This window comes from Oryctolagus cuniculus, chromosome 12 (assembly GCF_964237555.1).
Source record: "Oryctolagus cuniculus chromosome 12, mOryCun1.1, whole genome shotgun sequence".
Taxonomy (NCBI): domain Eukaryota; kingdom Metazoa; phylum Chordata; class Mammalia; order Lagomorpha; family Leporidae; genus Oryctolagus; species Oryctolagus cuniculus.
Window position 1 is genome coordinate 9106066 of NC_091443.1, and position 21197 is coordinate 9127262.

Sequence of the window (21197 nt, forward strand, 5' to 3'; positions counted from 1 at the left end):
GGAGGCCCCTCCGCAGGTCTCTGGGGCTCTCGCTGCGGGCACCCGCTCCCCCGAGGCTGTGTCCCCCAGACTCTCAGCTCCTGGCACCCGCCGGTCGTCCCTGGGGCCCCGACCCCAAGTCTCCGCCTCCCTTCAAGGCGTGGGCACAGGAAGCCTCTCTGATTATCCCGTGCAGAGTGGCTATCGCTCCCCGCACCCTGCTGTCTTGGGCACGAGGCAGACTAGTGGGCCCACGCCCCATCTTGTGCGGGTCTAATTCTGTGACACCAAGGCACATAACTGAACAGAGCACTTGTCTGCCCTTTAATTTTGGACGTTTCGAACAACAGAGATTTGGACAGGGTTGCACAGTCTGCAAAAACAGAAGTTGGGTGCACGCAGCCCCTCGGCAGGCCTAGGCTGCGGCTGGCCCCCAGGTTGAGGGAGTGACTTCCGTCCGGGGCAGGGCGGCTTCCGGGCCGGGGGCCTGAGGGACCCGGATGTCGCCGTGCCCGCGGGGCGGCCGGAAGCGCGCTGCCCCGCGTCTGGGCCGCGTCGCTCATGCCACTGTGGTGTGTGTCGTCCCCAGCTGCGGCGCCCCCCTCCACGTCCCCGAGGTGAAGCTGCTTTCCTTTTCCTCCGGGCAGCTGACCGTGTCCCTGCCGGCCGAGGTGAAGGCCATCGGGACGGAGAGTGACCGCGTGCTGCCGCTGCAGGAGCTGGCCATGAGACGCCTGCACCACGCGCACCGCGGCTTGCGGACAGGTAGGCCGTGTCCCTGCTTGTGGTACTACAGAGACCGGGGGAGGCGCTCGCCTCCGCTGGTCACTCCCAGATGCCCGCACACCGGGCGGGTGACCGGAGCGGCCCTGGGCCTGAAGCCGCGCCCAAGGGGCCGGCGCGTGCCGATGGCCACCGGGCGGACACGGCGTCCCCGCGCTGCCTGTCCGGCTTCCGTCGTAAAATATGTTAGCGTGACAACGCGCCTAACAAAACTTACCGTTTGTAGCATCCTTTTTTAATATTTTGTTTGTTTATTTGAGAGGCAGAGTTAGAGAGAGACAGAAGGGTCTCCATCCGCCGGTTCACGCCCCGGGTGGCCGCAGCGGCCGGAGCAGGAGCTTCTCCGGGTGTCCCGCGTGGGCGCGGGGCGCCAGCACTCGGCCGTCCTCCACTGCCCTCCGTGGCCGGAGCAGAGAGCCGGATCGGACTCGGAGCGGCCGGGACACTCACTGGCGCCCGCATGGGAGGCCGGCGCCGCGGGCCGAGGCTTGGCCTGCTGCCCCAGTGCGGGCCCCCCTTGTACCATCCGCGAGTCACTCGGAGTCCTTTCGCGGAAGAGAAAACGTACTAGTTTGGCAATGCCGATTCCTTCGTCACTCCCCACCCGCATAGAGGATTCACAGAATGCAGGCTTTGGGCACAAAGGAGGTGGCTGACCCGGGGCACTGGTGTTTGAGGCCGGCTGTTTGGTTGGGTGGGAGGAGCCAGCGGATTTGGGGAGAACAGCCAGGTGCGCTCCCTGCGGAGCAGGCTTTGGCCTTGCGGCCTCCTGGCATCTGGGAGACGTGGGGAGGAGACGCTCAGGGCCGCTGGCCTGCTCTCTACCGCCAGCTCTCTCGGGAGGGACTTGCCAGTGCACACTTCGTCAGCTTGTGGGGTTTAGAGCCGAAAGGCTGTAAGCAACTAGGCAAGGGTAAAAAGAAAAACTCATTGCAAGTGTTTTTAAAGCTGTGAAATGTCTTTACCTAAAGGAAAAAAAATCCATACAAGAGTACCTAACATCAGCCCTCCAGGAATGCCCCGTACAAAGCTAGGTTGTCTTAAAGTAAATGGAAAACCGCGTTTGCTCACCCGTGAGTACGCTGCATTTTCCTGAGTGGTTACTGATGAATCGGGACACATGAGAAAGCAGGAAGCTAATTATTTCCTTCCAACGCGAGTGGATAACTTGTGTACTCACCTCCTTGTGAGCATTCCTGTCTCTGCAGGATGTTGCTCATCCTTAGAAACCCAGTGTGGGCCGGTGCCGCGGCTCCCTAGGCTAATCCCCGCCTGCAGCGCCGGCACCCCGGGTTCTAGTCCCGGTCGGGGCGCCGGATTCTGTCCCGGCTGCCCCTCTTCCAGGCCAGCTCTCCGCTGTGGCCAGGGAGTGCAGTGGAGGATGGCCCAAGCCCTTGGGCCCTGCACCCCATGGGAGACCAGGAAGAAGCACCTGGCTCCTGCCATCGGATCAGCGCGGTGCACCGGCTGCAGCACGTTGGCCGCAGCGGCCATTGGAGGGTGAACCAACGGCAAAGGAAGACCTTTCTCTCTGTCTCTCTCTCTCATTGTCCACTCTGCCTGTCAATAAATAAATAAATAAATAAATAAATCAAGCCCAGTGTGAAGTTGTGTTCCAGACCAGACTGCCGGGGCCACCGGGCTGTGTTGCCTGAGACGGCTGTTCTGGGTAGCTCAGACCAAGCAGGGGAGGAAGAGCCCTGATTTTAGTACTGATGGCCCCTGGGAGGGAGACAGAAGCTTGGTTTCAGTGTTTTCCATCTTCTTTGATATCTTGCTTCTCATTCTTTTCAATGAACATGACTTAGCCTGATTGATGCTTGATGGACTAATTGCCCAACAGACGTGGAGAGCACGTCAGGGAAGTCAGTCCCGTCCTTTTTGAATGCTCTGGCTCCTGTCAGAGCTTCTAGAACGTTCTCTGAGTAATTGGAGACTTTCTGATCTTTGTTCTTAAAGAATATTTGACCCCACTCTTTCCTGGCTTGCTCTGTAGTACGGCTGCTGGTTGGGCTGCTCTGAAAGAGTGGACTATGTTTTCCTTTAGCATCAAAAATGTAAAATAATCCATCCAAATATTCGATGTTTACTCAGTGCCCATCAGCTTTGAACACGACACTGCTCTTACTTGGAAACAAAGGGGAATATTTTAAGAAGCCATTTAAGGAAATCTGATTTTTAACTGTGTGTGATTTTCTCTTTATGTTCCAGATTTGAACTTTCTGTCTCCAGTCTCATTACCCAGAAGCCTCCTGGAACTGCTGCACTGCCCCCTGGGGCACTGTCACCGGTGTAGCGAGCCCATGTTCACCATCGTCTACCCCAAGCTCTTTCCCCTGAGAGAGACGCCCATGGCCGGGCTGCACCAGGGGTAATCTTGCTAAGTGGGCACCAGGGTGCTGGGCGGGGCTGCCTGTGGGGAGCGGGGGCCGCGCGAGGCATTAAGTCAGCAGCTTTCAGGGAGCGTAATCTGCTTCCTGGGATTCAGCAAATGCAGGTTTCAGCGTCACGGTAACACTGGGCTTCCGTGTATTAATTTTTGGTCATAGACAGAAAAGTCACATTGGATATATTGTTTAGAGTAGCGCGTTCTTTGTGGGAATGTTTTCCTGCCATTCCCCAGTTCACAATTACCTTCAGGCAATAAGGGATGCAAGAAAAAAAGTTGTAATGGGACAAGCCCTGCCCTTCTATTTAACTGGCATGACTGACGTGTGTGTGTGCGTGTGTGTGCGTGTGCACATGAATGTGTGCCGTGTTTCTGTTTTGAATTTATCACCTTCCAAATGGCATTCTCGTGCCACTCTATTTCTTGGCAGAATGCCTTGAATTTGCTAAGAATATTCACTAAGTAAAACCCCACTATTGGTACTGTGGTTAAAAAAAAAAAAAAAAAGACCAGACTGTTAAAGATAGGATATCATGTGAAAATTCCTGCATGTCCATGCCCCTAGCTTATGTATTTTTCTAAGTTTGAATTACTTTTAGTTTAAAAAAAATACTGTGTACCTCAAGCGTGGGGTTCTGGGGCGAGCGCGTTTTCCGGATAACGTAGGCTTCTTCCCTCCTTGCTGCCCAGAGGCTTTCTGTTGCAGTGGTCTTAATAGAAGCCTCTCCAAGATCTTGGCTGAATTCTTGCAAGATAGGCAGTGTGGTGCGGTGTTCAGAGCGTGGCCTTCGCAGCTGATAGGCCTGGCTCTGGTGCTGTGAGACGTGGGCGGGCTGTTAGCCTCTCTCAACTGCTGCACTTGGAGCCTTGAAGCGGGGACTGAACAGCCTGTATGCTGGGGCCATTGTGAGCCCCAGAGATGGCGAAGGCAATGCCTGGCGTGGAAACGACACTGAGTGGTGTTGCCACTTCCATCTCCCTGCCCAGGCCCTCCCCAGCCATGTGTAGCTTTTGCTTGCTCTGGCCATTTTGCAATACTTTCAGTTCCTGTTTCAATTTTCAGTGTCTTTAATGTCTTCTGCTTGCAGGAGCCCTGCTCCAAACCTTCCTAGTTTGGTACTTCTAATCTTCGGTGATCAGATAGCCAAATTTTGTGGAATTGCATTTAAATTAAGAGTCAGAGGGCTGAGCCTGGTTCCAAGTGTATCTACTACATAAATAAAGTTAGCAATGAAGTAGACAGCCCAGTGACAAGCAGTAGCGCGTAGTGGTCAAGTGCACAGGCTCTGATTCCAGCTCCTGCACTGGGAGACCTAAGACAGACTCCTGAGCATCTCTGAGCTCAGTGTTGTCATCAGTAAACCGAGGCTGACAGCTGCTTGATGAGGGCATTGTGAGGAGCCCAGGACAGGGCTGGAGTGCACTGCATGCCAAGTCAACTGTTATCTGTTAGTGTCTGCTTTGTAGCCAGCAACTTGTTAATTTCTGAATTGTGTTGTGTGGTTAGCAAATGATCTTGAAATTGGCAAGATGCCATTAGAGGAAAGTCTTAGTTCCTTAAGCGGCAGTTAAAATCCATGTGCACTGTTACTGTACACCCTTCTGTAGAAGACGTACCCTTAGTGGAGACAGGAAAATGTAAATGCAGCCGTGTGGTAGGGTTCCATCAGTAGGGATCAGTTTCTAAATATCCATTTAAAGCATACGCTTTCTTTTCATTATGTCATTCATTTATGGAAACAAAGTGGGTTCCGCACTGAAGACTGATCACTATGTGAAATTTGGAGGACGTATCCAGTGTGTGCATTTCCTGTTTACTGCAACTGGCCCCCCTGCTATAACCTAGAAACTCAGCACGAATAACCGTACGTTGTTTCAGAACACGGACGTGATAGTGCTAACTTCGTAAAATGAGCTTATGGAGAACAAAGGGCTTGGGCAGTGTCCTTTTGTGGAGCAAAGGCAGGGCGACCGTGTTTACAGCAGAGGTGAAATGCCGAGATAGAGATGTGGCTTTCTGTGGACAGTCAGTGCTGGGGGCTGAAATGGAGCGTTTGTGGCTTTCATTTCATCCGCCAGGCTGTGTTTGGCCCATGTTGCCATGGAGATTGTATTCAAAGCATTGACTTCGTGTCTGCCACGCTCTTGAGAGGACTTGCTCTTGTAACTGAAAAATCAGATACTTGAATCTCCAATAGCTTGTTGCTGAAAATAAAATCAGTATAATTAAAATTTTTAATTAATTGTTTATTATAAAGGCAAAGAGAGATCTTCCATCCTGTGGTTCAATCCTCAGATGCCTGCAACTGCTGGGGCAGGTTCAGGCCAAAGCTGGGAGCCAGGAACTCAGTCTGGGTCTCCCATGTGGGTGGGCGGGGCTCAGGGACTGAGCCGTCCCTGCTGCCTCCCAGGGTGTGCGTTAGCAGGAGGCTGGAATCGGAAGCAGAATCAGGACTCCAGCCTGGTCCCTCCGATGGGGGTGTAGGTGTGCCAAGCAGTGTCTTCACTGCTGTGTGGAACACCCACTCTGAGTATGTGTGGTATCATAAACTCTAAAAGGCCTTGGTAATAAAATTGTTAAGTGATCTAATATGTTCAGTTAAGTTAGCATTGCTTGTCAAAACATAATACACTGTATCAGCCAATATCTAACTCGGTGTGGTTACGTGGCATTATTTTAAAGAGGCATATTAATATTCTTCTAAGCAAATTCCATGAAGTGTGAGTTTCAAGCTAAGTTTAACAGAGTGAACTAAAGACAAAGTACAGAGCGAACCAGTGGATGGAAGAGATTCTCTCTCTCGCTCTCGCTCTGCCTTTCAAATAAATAAATGCACCCTTTTAAAAAATAACTATAAAGCTTAAGAAAAATCACAGTATTTTTGCTTCAGCAATAAGTCCCCAAACCTTTAAGTATATATAGCAAGGAAAAATGACTTGTAAATTCATTAGTTTTATCCTACAGGCATAGTGAATTTTCAGTCCCTAAACTTACTGTTTTAAAATGGAGAAGTCCAGGTTAAGAGGATTTTTTATTAGTAGACCATCACGGGTCTTTTGGCCTTTCCCTAGAGTGTTTGAATCTCACAAGGTCTCCGTTTCCCTATAGGCAGTCAGGCTACCCAGCGTTTCTCAGGGGCAGGGATGCCGGGCCATGATCCACAGTCTCGGAGTCGTAGACAACAGAGACGTGTTGTCCCACGGTTCAGGGCGTTTGGAAGTCAGGACATCTCGGCCTGGTTGGTCCTGTCTGAGGCCGTGAGGGAAGGGTCCTGCCAGCCCCTCTCCTGGGCTAGCAGATGAAGATCTTGTCCCCTCCCATCATCTTCCCTCAATGCATGCCTGTCTCTGTATCCAAATTTCCCCATTTTAGAAGGGCACTAGTCATGGGCTGGTGTTGTGGTGTTGCAGGTAAGTTACCGCCTATAATGCCAGCATCCCATATGGGTGCCGGTTCATGTCCCAGATGCTCCACCTCCGATCCAGCTCCTGTAATGGCCTGGGAAAGCAATGGAAGATGGCTGAAGTACTTGGACCCTTGTCACCCCCATGGGAGGCCCAGATGGAACTCCTGGCTCCCGGCTTCGGCCTGGCTCAGTGCTGGCTGTTGCAGCCATCTGGGGGGTGAACCAGTAGTTGGAAAATCTCACTCTCTCTCTGTCCTTCTCAATCTATAACTCTGCCATTCAAATATAGATACATTATAAGACAGCAGTCACACTGGACTAGGGCCCACCCCAATGGCCCCATCTGACTGCACTCCTTGTCTGCAGAGACACAGCTGTCAGGTGGATCTCCATAGGAGCCTGGGCAGCCATAACCAACGGTCTGTGCTGGCTGGCTTGAAATTATTTCATCACAGCTCCAGAGGATAGAAGACTGAAACCGGGGTGCCATTGGGGTGCTGCTGCGTGCTGTCTCGGGCCAGAGTCCTGCTGTGTCCTCACTTGGCAGAGCGAGTAGATGTGGTCACACATGCTGTCTGGTTTCTCTTTACGAGGGCCCTCATACCATCATGGGAATCTCACGCTCATGACCTTATTTCCACCTTCCTGGCTCCCAGAGCCTCTCCCTCCAAATACCATTCCACTGAGGCACAGAACGCAGCCTGTGGTGCAGCTGGCCTCTCTATACGTGGGCTTCATAGCCGTAGCTCCACACCCACGGGTTCAACCAGCCATATCCAGGGGGAACTGCAGCACTGCACATGTATAGTGTACAGACTTTCCTAAGCAAGACAGCACAGCCACTCTACACGGCGTTCGCATTCTGTTAGGTGTTGTCTAGAGATGATTTAAGGTTACGAGAGGAAGTGTGTGGGCGAGATGCAAATACTATACCATTTTACCTAAGTGACCTGAGCGTCTGCAGATTCCGGTGCACGCGGGTGCCCCAGACCCATTCCCCTGATGTCCCGAGGGACTTCAGTCACGATTCTAGACACTGAGGGTTAGGACTGCAGCCTGGATTTTTGAGGGTCTGTAATTCAGCCCGTAACACTCTACTACTCTCAGTCCTCCTCCCAGGGAAGAAGGAAACCCAAGTGCTTCCCCGTCTGACATGGTCAGGACAGTCCTAGTACCCTTGCTGACCAGAGCGTGCAAGTTGCTCCGCACCACCATCTCCTGGGACTGCGGGTTAGAAGCGGTGCATTGTCCCCTGTACTTAGGACTGGCCCCCTTCATAGCTGGCCCTCTCAATCCCACGGGGGGCTGAAGTATGGGCTGGAAGTCCCAGCCCTCTGGTCCTGCCCTGATCTTTCTGGGAGCCCTCATCTGGTTAACTCATCTCGTTAACATTCTGAAGACTCTCACCACACAGGAGATTCCAAGGGTTTTAGGAGCTGTGTGTCAGGACCAAATAGAGTTTCATAATATCACACCCTCCAAAACTCATGTGTGTCTCACGCACCGAATACATTCAGCCCATCCCAACATCCTCGGAAGTCCTAACCTATTCCAGCCATCAGCTCGTAAGCTCAGGATCTCATCACGAAAGTCAGGTAAATAAGGTCTAGCATCTGCTTCCCGTGCACGGTGGTGGGACAGCCAGGGGATAGCACACCTTCCTGTTCCAACTGGAAGACACTGTGAGGGCCCCAGACAAGCCCAGCACCCAGAAGGGCAGTTCCTGTGAGATTTGAAGGCTTGGCTCCAGGCTCCCCGCTCACCTTTGAGGCTAACGCACATTGGCTCCGTCTGACCCTTGTCTTCACTGCCCCCCAGCTGCCCCGTTCAGGCCCCGCTGGTGGCATCTCTGCTGAAACGGTTGATGGGTCCGCCGTCACAGCCCATTGTCTGGCCACTCCCTTGCTGTTCTCGCCTGCAGCTGGGAGTCGGGCAGATCTCTGAGGTTCTGGTTCCTTTTTCATAGTAATTCCCTTGATTTCAACAGGAAGAACAGGGCTCTCCCTGCAGCCTTTGACCTCAGTCTCCACAGCCGAGTACCCAAGACGTCCCACACTGCGCTCCGTCCTGCAGCTCGCTGTCCAGGCAGGACTCTGCCCCCTGGAGCAGGCTCGCCGTGGCCCTGCTCCCCACCGCGCGTGCCTCGGTTCTGTCTTTGGCTTCACCCGGCGCGCTGCGGCAGCCTTGCCAGCCTCTCTTCAGGATGGTGGATTCTTCGCCACAGACAGTGGAGACTCTCCCGCTCCCCTGACCTTCCTGTCTGCTCACCAGAGGCCCCTTTATTCCTGCCGGGTCTCTTCAGGCCCAAGCATGTTCTGTTTTCTGTCCTGCTCCTCCCAGCCCTTCCAGCCTCTCCCCGTCACCCCGGGTCCAAGCCACTTGTGCATGTCTGGGTGTTTGGTGCAGTGCCACCTCACCTCCCAGGAGCAAAACCGCTAGACTCTTTCCTCCCAGGTTGAGAGAAGGAAGGGGGCACAGAAGGAAAGAGAGGCTGATTTGAAGGAATCGGCTCTCCTAATCGTGGGGTTTGCAGGGCAAACTGGCCGCACACAGGGAAGTTCAGGGGAGAGCTGAGGTTGCAGTGCTGAGTCTGAGTTCTGCAGGGCAGCTGGCAGGGAGACGCTGGCATGTGGCTCGGTGGGTTAAGCGGCAACGCAGGTGTCCACGTGAGTCCTGGCCACTGCACTTCCTGTCCAGCTCCCCGCTGCCTGTTGTAACCCAGGCAGGCCTCTTGAGGGAAAGAATGCCTTCTGCTTCTGCCTCTCTTCTGCTGCTTGGCTCTCTAGACCCCTACTAAGTAGAAGACACCCACCCACCCAGTGGAGGGACCTCTGCTCTCCTGGGGTCTGCTGGTTTGAATAACAGTCTCATCTAGAAAAGACATGTTCACAGCGTCATCCAGGACTGGCGTTTGCCTGTGCAGCCGAGTGACACAGCCTAACCAAGCTGCCCCATAAAGTCAACCCTTACAGGTGTTTGGAAGGTCTTGCTTAAACTTAACTTCGGGAGCTGCGTGATTCTTTCCACATTGCCAAGTTGGGCGTTAACCATAACACATACAACATTGTGCCTTTGGGCGCTGGTGTGGTGATGCCTCTGCTGTTGTCCAGTCAGGTCCTGAGAGGCAATGGAAGGAACTCCCTGGTCTCAGAAGCCGAGAGATCCTCCTGGGAAGTAGATGAGTGCTACTGTTAGGTCCGGGCCTTCGAATGGCATGCTTGAGGCCTTCCCCATGGCCCCACCTAACACCATTCCCATTCTGTAGGAAACTGAAGGTCTGAAGTTTGAGCATTGGCAGTCCGGCTGCAACTCTGTATTTTTTTTAAAGATTTATTTTTTTAAAAAGAGTTACACAGAGAAAGGGAGAGACAGACAGGTCTTCCATCTGCTGGTTTACACCCCAGGTGGCCACAAGGGCTGGGACTGCACCAGGCCAAAGCCAAGAACCAGGAGCTTCTGGGTCTCCCACATGGGTATAGGAACCCTAACACTTGGGCCATCTTCTGCTGCTTTTCCCAGTCCATTAGCAGGGAGCTAGATCAGAAGTGGAGTAGCTGGGTTATGAACCAGTGCCCATATTTACCTCTTATGCCATAACATCAGCCCCGAGGCTCTTTTTTTTAAAAAAAAAGATTTATTTATTTGAGGCAGGCACTGTGGTGTGGCGCATAAAGCCACCATCTGCAGTGCCAGCATCCTATGTGGGTGCTGGTTCGAGTCCTGGCTGCCCCAGTTCTGATCCAGCTCTCTGCTATGGCCTGGGAAAGCAGTGGGAAGATGGCCTGAGTCCTTGGGCCCTTGCACCCGCATCAGTAAATCTTTTTAAAAAATTTATTTATTTGAAAGAGTTACAGTGAGAGAAGGAGAGAGAGGAGAGATGTCTGGTTCACACCCCAGATGGCCAGAGCTGGGCCCAACTGAAGCCAGGCACCAGCAGCTTCTTCCGGGGCTTCCACACAGATGCAGGGCCCAAGCCCTTGGGCCGTCTGCTGCTGCTCTCCCAGATGCATTAGCAGGGAGCTGGATCAGAAGTGGAGCAGCTGAGACTCCAGCTGGTACCCATAGGGGATGCTGGTGCTGCAGATGGCAGCTTAACCTGCTACGGCACAGTGCCGGCCCCCAGGCTGGTTCTTTAGAGTGACGTGCCTTGCAGGAATGAGTCCACTCTTCACCAGATCTGACCCACTCCCGGGAAGCAGCGTGAGTGTGCTGGTGAGGGCGGGGCCCCCCGACCCAGGCCACGCCTCTTCAAGGCCCCTCCACCTGGACACCACCATGCTGAGGAGCAAGCCTCCGATGCACGCACCTCTCCAGAGGCAAAGGCCAGGGAGACCCTGGTTTTCAGCTCTGTGTTGTGCTGTTGGGTGTTTAAGTCTCCCTGGTTTTTTGCATATGCATACTCATAGCTTTTGGGACCCTCAGTCCTCCAGGCTGGAGTGATTACAGGAGAGCACTGTGTGTCCAGGCCGCTGCAGTGGGCCAGGGAGAGCCCTGTCCGCCAGGGGCCTGCAGGGCTGCCCCTGTTCTGAGGCTTCCCTGTCTCCTTTGGGAGCAGCGTGGACTCCCTTGTCATGTTTTGATAAGCTCTTCTGTCCAGTCCTTGTCTGGCTCAGTCTCTTACACAGTGTTTCAGGTTCCCTCTCCTGTGTCTTCAGTGGGTACTACCCTCTTCCGTGCCATCAGGTGAGTTTCTGTGATTTCAATGAAAATCTGTTCTTTGGCACCCTCTCAAGGTGACATGAAGTCTCCCGCAAGTGCAATTCAAGTAATTTGTTCCTAGCTGTTTGCTGGCCACCCACTTTGTGCCATGCTCAGTACCAGGGAGTTCTGCTGTGACCAGGCAGTCTAATGCTTTTCCCATTTACAAGCAGACATCAAAAAGTTCTTGGAGAATGGAATCAAAAGATGTTCATTTGGGTCCAAAAAGATTTGAAATCCATGCAGGTAATAGATCTTCAAAAGCTCTTGGAAAACGTGGATTATGAAAATCTGTGCGTGATTTCAATTTTTGTATCAAAATAAACATCTTTTGGTTCAATTTTCACCAATTTTTGGAAATAGCCTCCTATCTCTCACTCCCAACTACGTGGGATTTAAGCCTCTGATTCGGCACACAGAATCTTTCCATGGGAGACGGTCACTGTCAACATCAGTAAACGGTAAGAAGCAGGTGTAGCACCTTATAGATGATTCTTCCTTGAGTTACTGCGTCTGCAGGCTTGCCATTGCATCTGATCAACTCTGTCTTGGAATCTTACTTTTCTTTGGCTTGAATTTCTCTGTGAGTCAAAGATATGCTTTTTGTTTTTAATCAGGAAACACATTTGCAAGGAAAAAAAAAACACATTTCTTACGATACTGGTGGGCTCCAGTATGTGTCAACAGCATTGTGATTTGCTCTTTTATGAATGATGGCATTTCTGTATTTTAAAACCAAGCTGACATGCTCTTTCTTCTGCTTTGCCCGTAAACACGCTCAGCGATGCCAGCGCAACAAATGTCTCGTCTGGGCTTCTTTGTCGGAGTTAGCGTCTTCACTGTGGGGCCTGTTTCCTAGCTCGTGGCTTCTCCCCACCTCTCGGGTCTCTGGTGCTACAGCTCTGCATCGTAACAGTTTAACCAACACAGATCCATTCTTAAGGCAGAAGACTTGTTGGTGTTTGCAGTAACTCAGATTATTAATACAACAGGCAGATGCTACGTGTCATTAGACAAGTCTCCCAGAAACAAGGACATGCACACATTTTGGGTTTCTTTGCAGCACAAATGCGACACTTGCAGGTTACCCACCCCATCCCCGTGAGCGTCAGACGGAGGGAGCGGCCACCCCGCAGGCTTGTGCTTCAGCGAGTGTAAATCCCGCATCGTCTTCTTGTGCCTGGACACCTTATATTTCAGAGCTCAATAGTTGCGATGTGGAATGTAGCCTTTCTATGAATGATTTTCACTTAGCATAATTATCTTAATACAGGGAGGAGGCTGGCATTGTGGCACAGTGGATTAAGCTGCAACGCAGGCATCCCGTGTGAGCGCCAATTCAAGTCCCAGCTGCTGCACTCCTCTCAAGCTCCCTGCTAATGTGCCTGGGACAGCAGTAGATGGCCCAAGTGCTTGAGCCACGGCCACCCTCTTGGGAGACCTGAATGAAACTGTAGGCTCCTGGCTTCTCTCTCCCTTTACTCTCTCTCTCCAATAAATAAGTAAATCTTAAAAAGGGGGAGGATTGTTGGGTCCCAGAAGTGAACTTGACATTTTGTGTCTGAAGTTCATTTCAGTCGTAATTTATGCAAATGTACACATTATGGAGTACACTGAAAGCTATTTGGACCAGGGTTCTAACTTTAACTTTTAAAAATTAGAAGTAAGGGCAGCCGTTTGGCCTTGTGGTTCAGACATTTGTGTCCCATATTGGAGTGCCTGGATTTGATACCGACCTCTGGTTCCCAACCCCACCGCTGACACAGGCCTCAGGAGGCAGTGTTGAGTGCCTCAAGCAATTATGTTCATGTCACCTGCATGGGAGGCCTGGACTGAGGTCCTAACAGTGGCTCAGCTCAGCCCTGGCCATAGCAGGTATTTAGGAAGTGAGCCAGAGGACAGGAAATATCAGAGTTAATATGAAGTATCTAATGACAAATTTTATATTATCTCCTGAATTAAGAAAAAACATCTTGAAAGTGATGCTTGCCTTTTTTACTTTCTTAAAGATATCATTTGAAAGCCAGTTATTGATTTTGGTCAGAGTAAATTTCCCATCGTGTAGCTAGTGCTGTTTGTGTGCTAAGAAATCTTTATCTGCCCCCAGTCATGAAACCATTCTGTTTGCTGTGCTCTGTTCAGGTGATCTGTGTCTTTCTCTCATCCAGTACCGAGCTGTGTTGTCTGAGTAGCTGGTATAATGGGGGCCTTAATACCAAGTACAGGATTACTACAGCTCTTCCGAAGCCTGAACTGTTTGATTAAACTTTAGAATAAGTTTATTGTTGTCTCAAAAAAAAAAAAAAAACTTGAGATTTTTTTGATAAGAACTGCATTTAACCTATGCATCAGTTTGTAGAGAATTAGCTACACTCTACTGAGTTTCCTAATACATGAGTACACTACTCATTTAATTTAAACCTTTTATTTCTTTCATCAACATCTTATTTTCTGCATAGGCCTTTGTTTTGTTAAGTTTATATCCAAGTATTTAACTTTTTAAAAAAAGTGTTTGTTTATTTTCATCTACTCGAAAGGTAGAGCAAGAGAGAGTGAGCTGGGCACCCACTGGTTCATTCCTCAGAGGCCTGCACAGCCAGGGCTGGCCCAGGCCACAGGTAGGAGCCCTCCATCAGGGTCTCCTGACCGGGTGGCAGGGCCCACGCGCCTGAGCCATCCTCCGCTGCCTCCCAGGTGCATCAGCAGGGCCTGGCTGGGAAGCAGAGGAGCTTGTGGTGGTGGTGGTTGGTAATTCCATGTTCTGTGTGTTCGTTGTTAGCGTTTGGAAATGAGACTTGTGTATGCTGGTCTCACATGCTGCAGGACGCCTGAACTTGCCTCCTCGCCCTGGGAGCTTCCGTGTGGATTCCTGGGATGGTCTGTGTGGCAGTAGGCCACACCATCTTGCAAAGCAGTTTTATTTCTTCCCTTCCGATCTGTGCACCTCTTATTTCAATTTTTCTTGTTTTATTGCAGTGATTAGAACTTCCCGTACTGTGTTGACTAAGTTGTGAGACTGGACTCCTTGTCTTGTTCCCCTTCTACAGAGAAAACATTCTGCCTTTCCCAGTCAAGTACGATGGTAGCAGAGGTTTCTGGCACGTTCTCTTCATCTGCTTGAGAAAGAGCTCCTCTACTTGTAGCTTTTCGAGAATTTTTACAATGAATGAAAGTTGTGTTTTGTAAAATGCTTTCTGTGAGTCCATTGAGATGAGCATATGGTGCGTGCTGGTGATTATCAACCTTACACACCTGGAATAACTCCAGTGTAGTCACATGCAAGATTCCTTTTATGTACTTCTTTTATTTTTTTTTTTAAGATTTATTTTATTTAATTGAAAGACAGAGTTACACAGAGAGAGAGGCAGAGAGAGAGAGAGAGAGAGGTCTTCCATCCGTTGGTTCACTCCCCCAGATGGCCGCAATGGCCGGACCTGCACCGGTTCAAAGCCAGGAGCCAGGAGCTTCTTCCAGGTCTCCCATGCGGGTGCAGGGGCCCAAGGACTTGGGCCATCCTCCACTGCTTTCCCAGGCCATAGCAGAGAGCTGGATCGGAAGAGCAGCAGCGGGACTAGAACTGGTGCCCATATTGGATGCCAAGCACTTCAGGCCAGGGCTTTAACCCACTGCGCCACAGCACCGGCCCCTACACTTCTGTATTTAATTTGATAATACTTTGATGAGGAATCATGAGAGATGTTGGTCTGTAGTTTTTATTTTAAATCGTCTTTGTCTAGTTCTGGGTTAAGCATAATTATGGCCTCATAAAATAAGTTGAGAATTATTTCTCTTCTACTTTTCTGAAGGAGAGTGTACAAGTTCTCTTTTTATTCTTTTTTAAGTGTTTGTTAAAATTCCCCAGTAAAATCATCTGGGCCTGGAGATTTCTTTCTTTGGTTACAAATTCCATTTCTTTAGTAGGAAACTGGACTATTTGGGTTATGTTTTTCATCACAGTTCAGTTTTGGCGTTTAGTGGTTTTCAAGGAATGGATCTATTCTAAATAAACAAATGCATGCATGTGGCTTTGTCCACAGAGCTCCCTCATTCTCTCTAAGGCTGCAGGGTGTGTTCTGATGTCACCTGTTCCACTTTTTTTTTTTTTTTTTTTTTTTTTGGGACAGGCAGAGTTAGACAGTGAGAGAGAAAGACTGAGAGAAAGGTCTTCCTTCCGTTGGTTCACCCCCCAAATGGCCGCTATGGTAGGCGCGCTGCGCCAACCCGAAGCCAGGAGCCAGGTGCTTCCTCCTGGTCTCCCATGTGGGTGCAGGGCCCAGGCACTTGGGCCATCCACAGCAGAGAGCTGGACTGGAAGAGGAGCAACCGGGACAGAATCTGGCACCCCAACTGGGACTAGAAGCCGAGGTGCCGGCGCCGCAGGCAGAGGATTAGCCAAGTGAGCCGTGGCACCAGCTACCTGTTCCACTTCTAAGGCTGTGCCTTCTGTCCTTTTATCTTCTTCACCTTGCTAAATATCTATCAGTTTCATTGACCTTAGTCCCGGTGATGTTTTCTCTGTAAGTATTTCTGCCCTTCTGCTTGCTTTGGATTTATACTTGCCTTTTTTTAGGTCCTTGAATTAGAAGTTTAGATTATTTTTTAAGATTTTTTTGGGATCTGCACTGTGGCATAGTGGGTAACCATCATCCCACAGGGGTGCCAGTTCGAATCCCGACTGCTCCACTTTCCATCCAACTGCCTGCTAATGCACCTGAGAAAGCAGTGGAAGATGGCTCAAGTGCTGGGGCCCCTGTACCCACATAGGAGACCTGGAAGAAGCTCCTGGCTTTGGCCATTGTGGTAATTTGGGAACTGAACCATCAGATGGAAGATGGAAGGCAGTTAGAGAGAGGGAGGGAGGGAGAAAGAGATCTCCCATCTGCTGGTTCACTCCCCATATGGGCAGGCCAGGCTGAAGCCAGGAGCCTGCAACTCCATCTGGGTCTCCCACATGGGCAACAGGTGCTCAAGTTCTTGAGCCGTCTTCTGCTGCTTTCCCAGGCACATTAGTAGGGCATTGGGCTGGAAGTGGAGCAGCTGGGACACACACTGGTGCTCACATGGGACGCTGGCCTTGCAGGCGGTGTCTTAACCCACTGCGCCACAACACAGACACAGAGGCTTAGATTATTAATTTGAAACCTTTCTTTTCTGGATGTAGGCATTTAGTGCTATAAATTTCTCTCAACACTATTAAAGCTGTGTCCCAAAATATTTAAAAATGTGTTATTGATTTGAAAGAAAGAGCTCCTGCTGACTGATTCACTCCCCAAATGCTGTAGCAGCCCCCAGCAGGAACCAAATCCGGGAGCAGGGAACTCGACCCAAGTCCCCTGTCGATGACAGGAGCACAGCCACACCAGCACTCGAGTGTGGGCACCGGTGCCTTCACCACGGGGCCAATGCCTCGCCCACAACTGACGCTCTGGGAGGAGAGAGAACCCTGGAGGTTACTACTTGTGCTGTCGTCTTCCTTCATGGATGTTTTTAGAATTTAGGAACTCATCTTTGACCCACAGCACTGCGGTTCTTTGATCCAGGGGTCAGGAAAGGTCATTCCACGTGTCTGGAGACTTTCCTGTTCTCTTCTAGTTTGTTTCCATTACGATCAGGAAACATACTCAGTTGTCGCTCCCCCTCTTCATGGAGGAACGACACAGGACCCTGCGCTGTTCTTCTGTCTGCTCGGCCCTCCCCGGGTTGCTGCTGGTCCTTCCCGGGTTGGCTACCGTCCCTTCCACCTCCGTGGAAGGGCGGTTCCCCCTGCCACATTCCCCACTTCCGCGGGGGAGCGGCACACCGCCGGCCGGCTCTCTCGGGGGCTGCACAGGTGTTCCCCTTAGATGTTCTTGGTGCATGCCGTCTCTCTCCTCCTTTATAGTCCTCCTCCGCCAATCCTAACTCGGCTGCCCACACGCCAAGTACGCTGCTCTCCTCCAATCAGGAGCAGGTCCTGCAGCTTGTCAAGTTGGTGAGAGGCAGCTGGGTAGAAGCTGTTTGCTCCTCTCCCAGCGCCATATTGTGGGAGAGCAGATGCATAGAGTAAGTCTTAATTCCAGTAACTCAGTCCAGTCCAGGTTGCTCCCAACAGATCCCCCTTTCTTTTTATTTTTTGGCGTTGATACGCGCCTGTCTTCGGTGTCCCGCGGCACACACTCTGCTCTGCTTGCTAGAGTTGCCACAGGCTCTTACAAGTCCTATCAATCAGGCAAACCGAATCCGGGTCCTCTCTTCGCCATGTTGTGAGGAGGTTTTTAGGCGCTGATGCGTGCCTGTGTTCGGTGCCCTGCAGCGCATGCTCTGCTCTGCCTGCAGGTGCTTACAAAACCTAGCAATCAGGCAAACCGAATCCAAGCCTTCTCATTGCCGTATTGTGGGGAGACTTATCGATGTTAATTCGTGCCTGTCTTCGGTGACCTGCGGCGCATAAGCTGCTAGCCGCCCGCAGGTGCTCATCGCCTCACTAATCAGGCAGACCGAATCCAAGCTTTCTCATTGCCATGTTGTGGGGAGGCCTTTCTATTTCTCTGTTTCTCTATCTCCGGGCATTCCTATTTCTCCCACTTTACTTCTGTCTGCCAACATTCCTATTTCTCTCATTTTACTTCTAAACTTCTGTTTCTCTTATCCCTGCGGCTTCCCGGCGCCCGCCCCGAGGCTGCTTCTCGGCAGCTTCCCGGCTCTGAGCCGCTTCAGCCCGCGCTTCTCGGATCTGCGCGGCTTCCCGGCTTTGCGCGGCTTGGCTTCGCGAGCACACTCCGCGGTCTCGCACTAGCCCAGCGTTCCCTATCTATTCACGCCCCGTGCTCTCTCTGCACGCGGCGGCTTCCGCGAGTCACACAGCCCCAGCTCACGTTTCCGCCACCACCGGCATTCAGTCCAAGTTCCCCGGACTAACCTGGCGAATTCCAACCTGGCGGCCCACGTCTCTGCCTCTGGTTCCAGATCTTCGCCTCTTGCTCCCCGGGGTGACTTGAAGAATTCCAAGGTGGCTTCCGTCTCCGCCTCGGCCTGCACTCGGGGCTTCATCCTCCCTAACATTTTTCTCTACCCGGTATGTTTCCTTAAGTTTTCTTCCAACAATATTCCTCCCTCATTTCTCCTGGCCTCTCCCCACAGTCCGTATCCAAGTCTAAGTTTCTTATAGGTTTCACTTTCACTTTCAACCTGCAGTCCGTATCTGAGTCTAAGTTTCTTCTTGCTTTCACTTTAAATCCTAACTTCTTTCCCACAGTCCATATCCAAGTCTCTGCCTAGGCTTTCGATAGCTTCTTCCGGCACCTAGGCTCTTTGCTAGTCTCTCTCTCCGGTATTTTCCTGCTTCTTCCCTCCTAGGTTTCCTATCCGAGTCACGGCACCATTATGTCGCTCCCCCTCTTCATGGAGGAACGACACAGGACCCTGCGCTGTTCTTCAGTCTGCTCGGCCCTCCCCGGGTTTGCTGCTGGTTCTTCCCGGGTTGGCTGCTGGTCCTTCCACCTCCGTGGAAGGGCAGTTCCCCCTGCCACATTCCCCACTTACGCGGGGGAGCGGCACACCGCCGGCCGGCTCTCTCGGGGGCTGCACAGGTGTTCCCCTTAGATGTTCCTGGTGCATGCCGTCTCTCTCCTCCTTTATAGTCCTCCTCCGCCAATCCTAACTCGGCTGCCCACACGCCAAGTACGCTGCTCTCCTCCAATCAGGAGCAGGTCCTGCAGCTTGTCAAGTTGGTGAGAGGCAGCTGGGTAGAAGCTGTTTGCTCCTCTCCCAGCGCCATATTGTGGGAGAGCAGATGCATAGAGTAAGTCTTAATTCCAGTAACTCAGTCCAGTCCAGGTTGCTCCCAACACTCAGTGGCATCTATTTGCTTTAGACTAACTGCTCTTCATTCTCTAATTTTCTAGTGGATGTTTGGGCTGTTGATCTACAAGCTCATTTTTAACACGTGTCCGTGTAGACAGTAACTTTGCCTTCGGACTGGTTTTGCCGTGCTCAGCCCAGATCCTCGGTTCATGTGTTGCTCAGCTCTGGAGCTCGGCTGAGGTTTCTGCCCCAGCTCAGGCAGTGGCCGGGAGTCGCGTGTTGAGTGTTCCCCGTTCTGATTGTGGATGTATCTATTTTTCCTTTCAGCTCTATTTTTAACAGCTTAATTCATTCAGTTTACTCTTTAAATTGTACAGTTGGCTTTTAGTGTACCCACAGACATGTGCAAACATAACACAGTCGATGTTAGAATATTTTCTTACCCCTAAAAGAAATTCTGACCTTAACTGTTACTCCTCCATCCTCCCCCACGCAGTGCCAGGCAGCTGCTTGTCTACTTCCCACCTCTACAGATCTCCCTGCCCCGGTCCTGGGGTTGCAGTGCTGAGTCCAGTAAGCAGGGCACGCGTGGAATGCTTCTTCGTCCTTCACTGCTAACCTGGGGGTCGTGTTTCCTCTCACCGCCTGCTGCCTCACCTGATGCCAGTGCCCAGTGTTGTTTTGTTTTTAAGATTTATGTATTTATTTGAAAGTCAGAGTTACACACAGAGAGAAGGAGAGGCAGGGGTGGGGGGGTCTTCCATCCGATGATTCGCTCCCCAGATGACCACAGTGAGCACTGTGCCAATCTGAAGCCAGGAGCCAGGAGCTTCTTCTGGGTCTCCCAAGGACTTGGGCCATCTTCTACTGCTTTCCCAGGCCATAGCAGAGAGCTGGATCGCAAGTGGAGCAGATGGGACTAGAACTGGCACCCCCATGGGATGCCGGCACTACAGGAGGCGGCTCTACCCACTACACCAGCCCCAGTGCCCAGTTTAAAAGGAAATCTACATTTTAGTAATGCGGTGCAGTATGTTTATTATGTTAATCCCTTGTTTTAACAGAGAAAAAAACATGATTTCTGGGGGGGAAGGGTCCAGAAACTTGCGTCTGGAACTCCCCATGTCCTCTGTCCTTTTCCTCTTCCAGGAGGACAGCCGTGAGCTTCGTGGCATACTGCTGCTCCACTCAGTGTCTTCAGAGTTTCGACCTGCTGAGCTGATCCGACGGCCCCGCCAGCTCCACACTGCGGCCACCTGGGGCTCACACGCCACTGCAGCAGGGGCAGGAGAGTCCAGCCAGGCCGGACCAGGCCCTTCCAGCCTGCTCTGTCCAGCATGGGTGCTGCAGAACTCTGGAATTGTGATTGAGCTAAAATGCCTTCACCCTTCTCCGAGTCGGAATATATCCTCCCTCAAACGAAGGATCCCCGGTCTTGTGTGGTTTTTTCTGCTCATCCACACGCTGGTTACTTTGATGAGCCAGCCCAAATCTAATTTGGAACAAATCTCGCTCAGTTCCCTACAGAGCAATCATTTGCCAGTGTAGCCAGATTGACTTTGGAACACACACCTCCTGCAGACCTGCGCTCTCCGTCTTTCCCCAGAGGGCTCTTTCCCTAGAGGTCTTCCCGGGCTTTCTCCTGCGAGAGCTCGCAGAATGTCCGCCTCGAGCAAAGCCCGGGGCCTGGGCTCCACAGTCTGCAGAGGCGGGGCGGCTGCGGGTCGGTGGCAGGGTGGGAGCGTGGGGGGCTCCCCGAGGACCCTCGGCACACCCCCTCCGCAGAGTCAAGGTCTCTGGCTGTGAGGGGTTTCACAACAGAATGTGATGGTAATGAAATACACTCTTCTCAAAGACGACAGAAACAGCGTCTGGGGATTTTCTTATTTCTTGTCAGGATCTTCGGTGTGAGAGAGAGAAGCTGGAGGAACACTTGAGGCTTTACAAGGTTGATCCTTTTCTCTAGATCCAATCCCCTTCCAGGTAATGCAGGGTGGGAACCTTTCTCCTGCCAGGGCCATTGGGTGTTTATAACATCGTTGCAGGCCCCAGAAATGATCCGCTTAGAGACGAGCCTGCGTGCAGCTGCCACACGACAGAGCCAGAGCCGATGGTCCTGCAGGCCCTCGACAGGCCGCGGGCCAGCCGTGCAGACCCCT

The 21197-nt window shown here is 51.6% G+C and overlaps 1 protein-coding gene across 5 annotated transcripts in view; it reads left to right on the forward strand.

Annotated features, from left to right (window-relative positions):
- LRRC28 (leucine rich repeat containing 28) overlaps positions 1 to 20903 on the forward strand; it is a 141699-nt gene extending 120796 nt beyond the window's left edge. For 3 of the 5 annotated variants that reach the window (XM_070053501.1, XM_070053502.1, XM_070053503.1), the window contains 4 exons: positions 569 to 744; positions 2974 to 3133; positions 19535 to 19611; positions 20188 to 20349. In XM_070053501.1, coding sequence (XP_069909602.1) covers positions 569 to 744; positions 2974 to 3133; positions 19535 to 19611; positions 20188 to 20201 — 427 coding nt within the window. In that variant the 3' untranslated portion in view covers positions 20202 to 20349. Of the gene's footprint in view, positions 1 to 568; positions 745 to 2973; positions 3134 to 19534; positions 19612 to 20187 lie in introns of all 5 variants that reach the window. The other 2 variants (XM_051822972.2, XM_051822974.2) reach the window with 1 other exon arrangement.
- Positions 20904 to 21197: the final 294 nt, after the last annotated feature.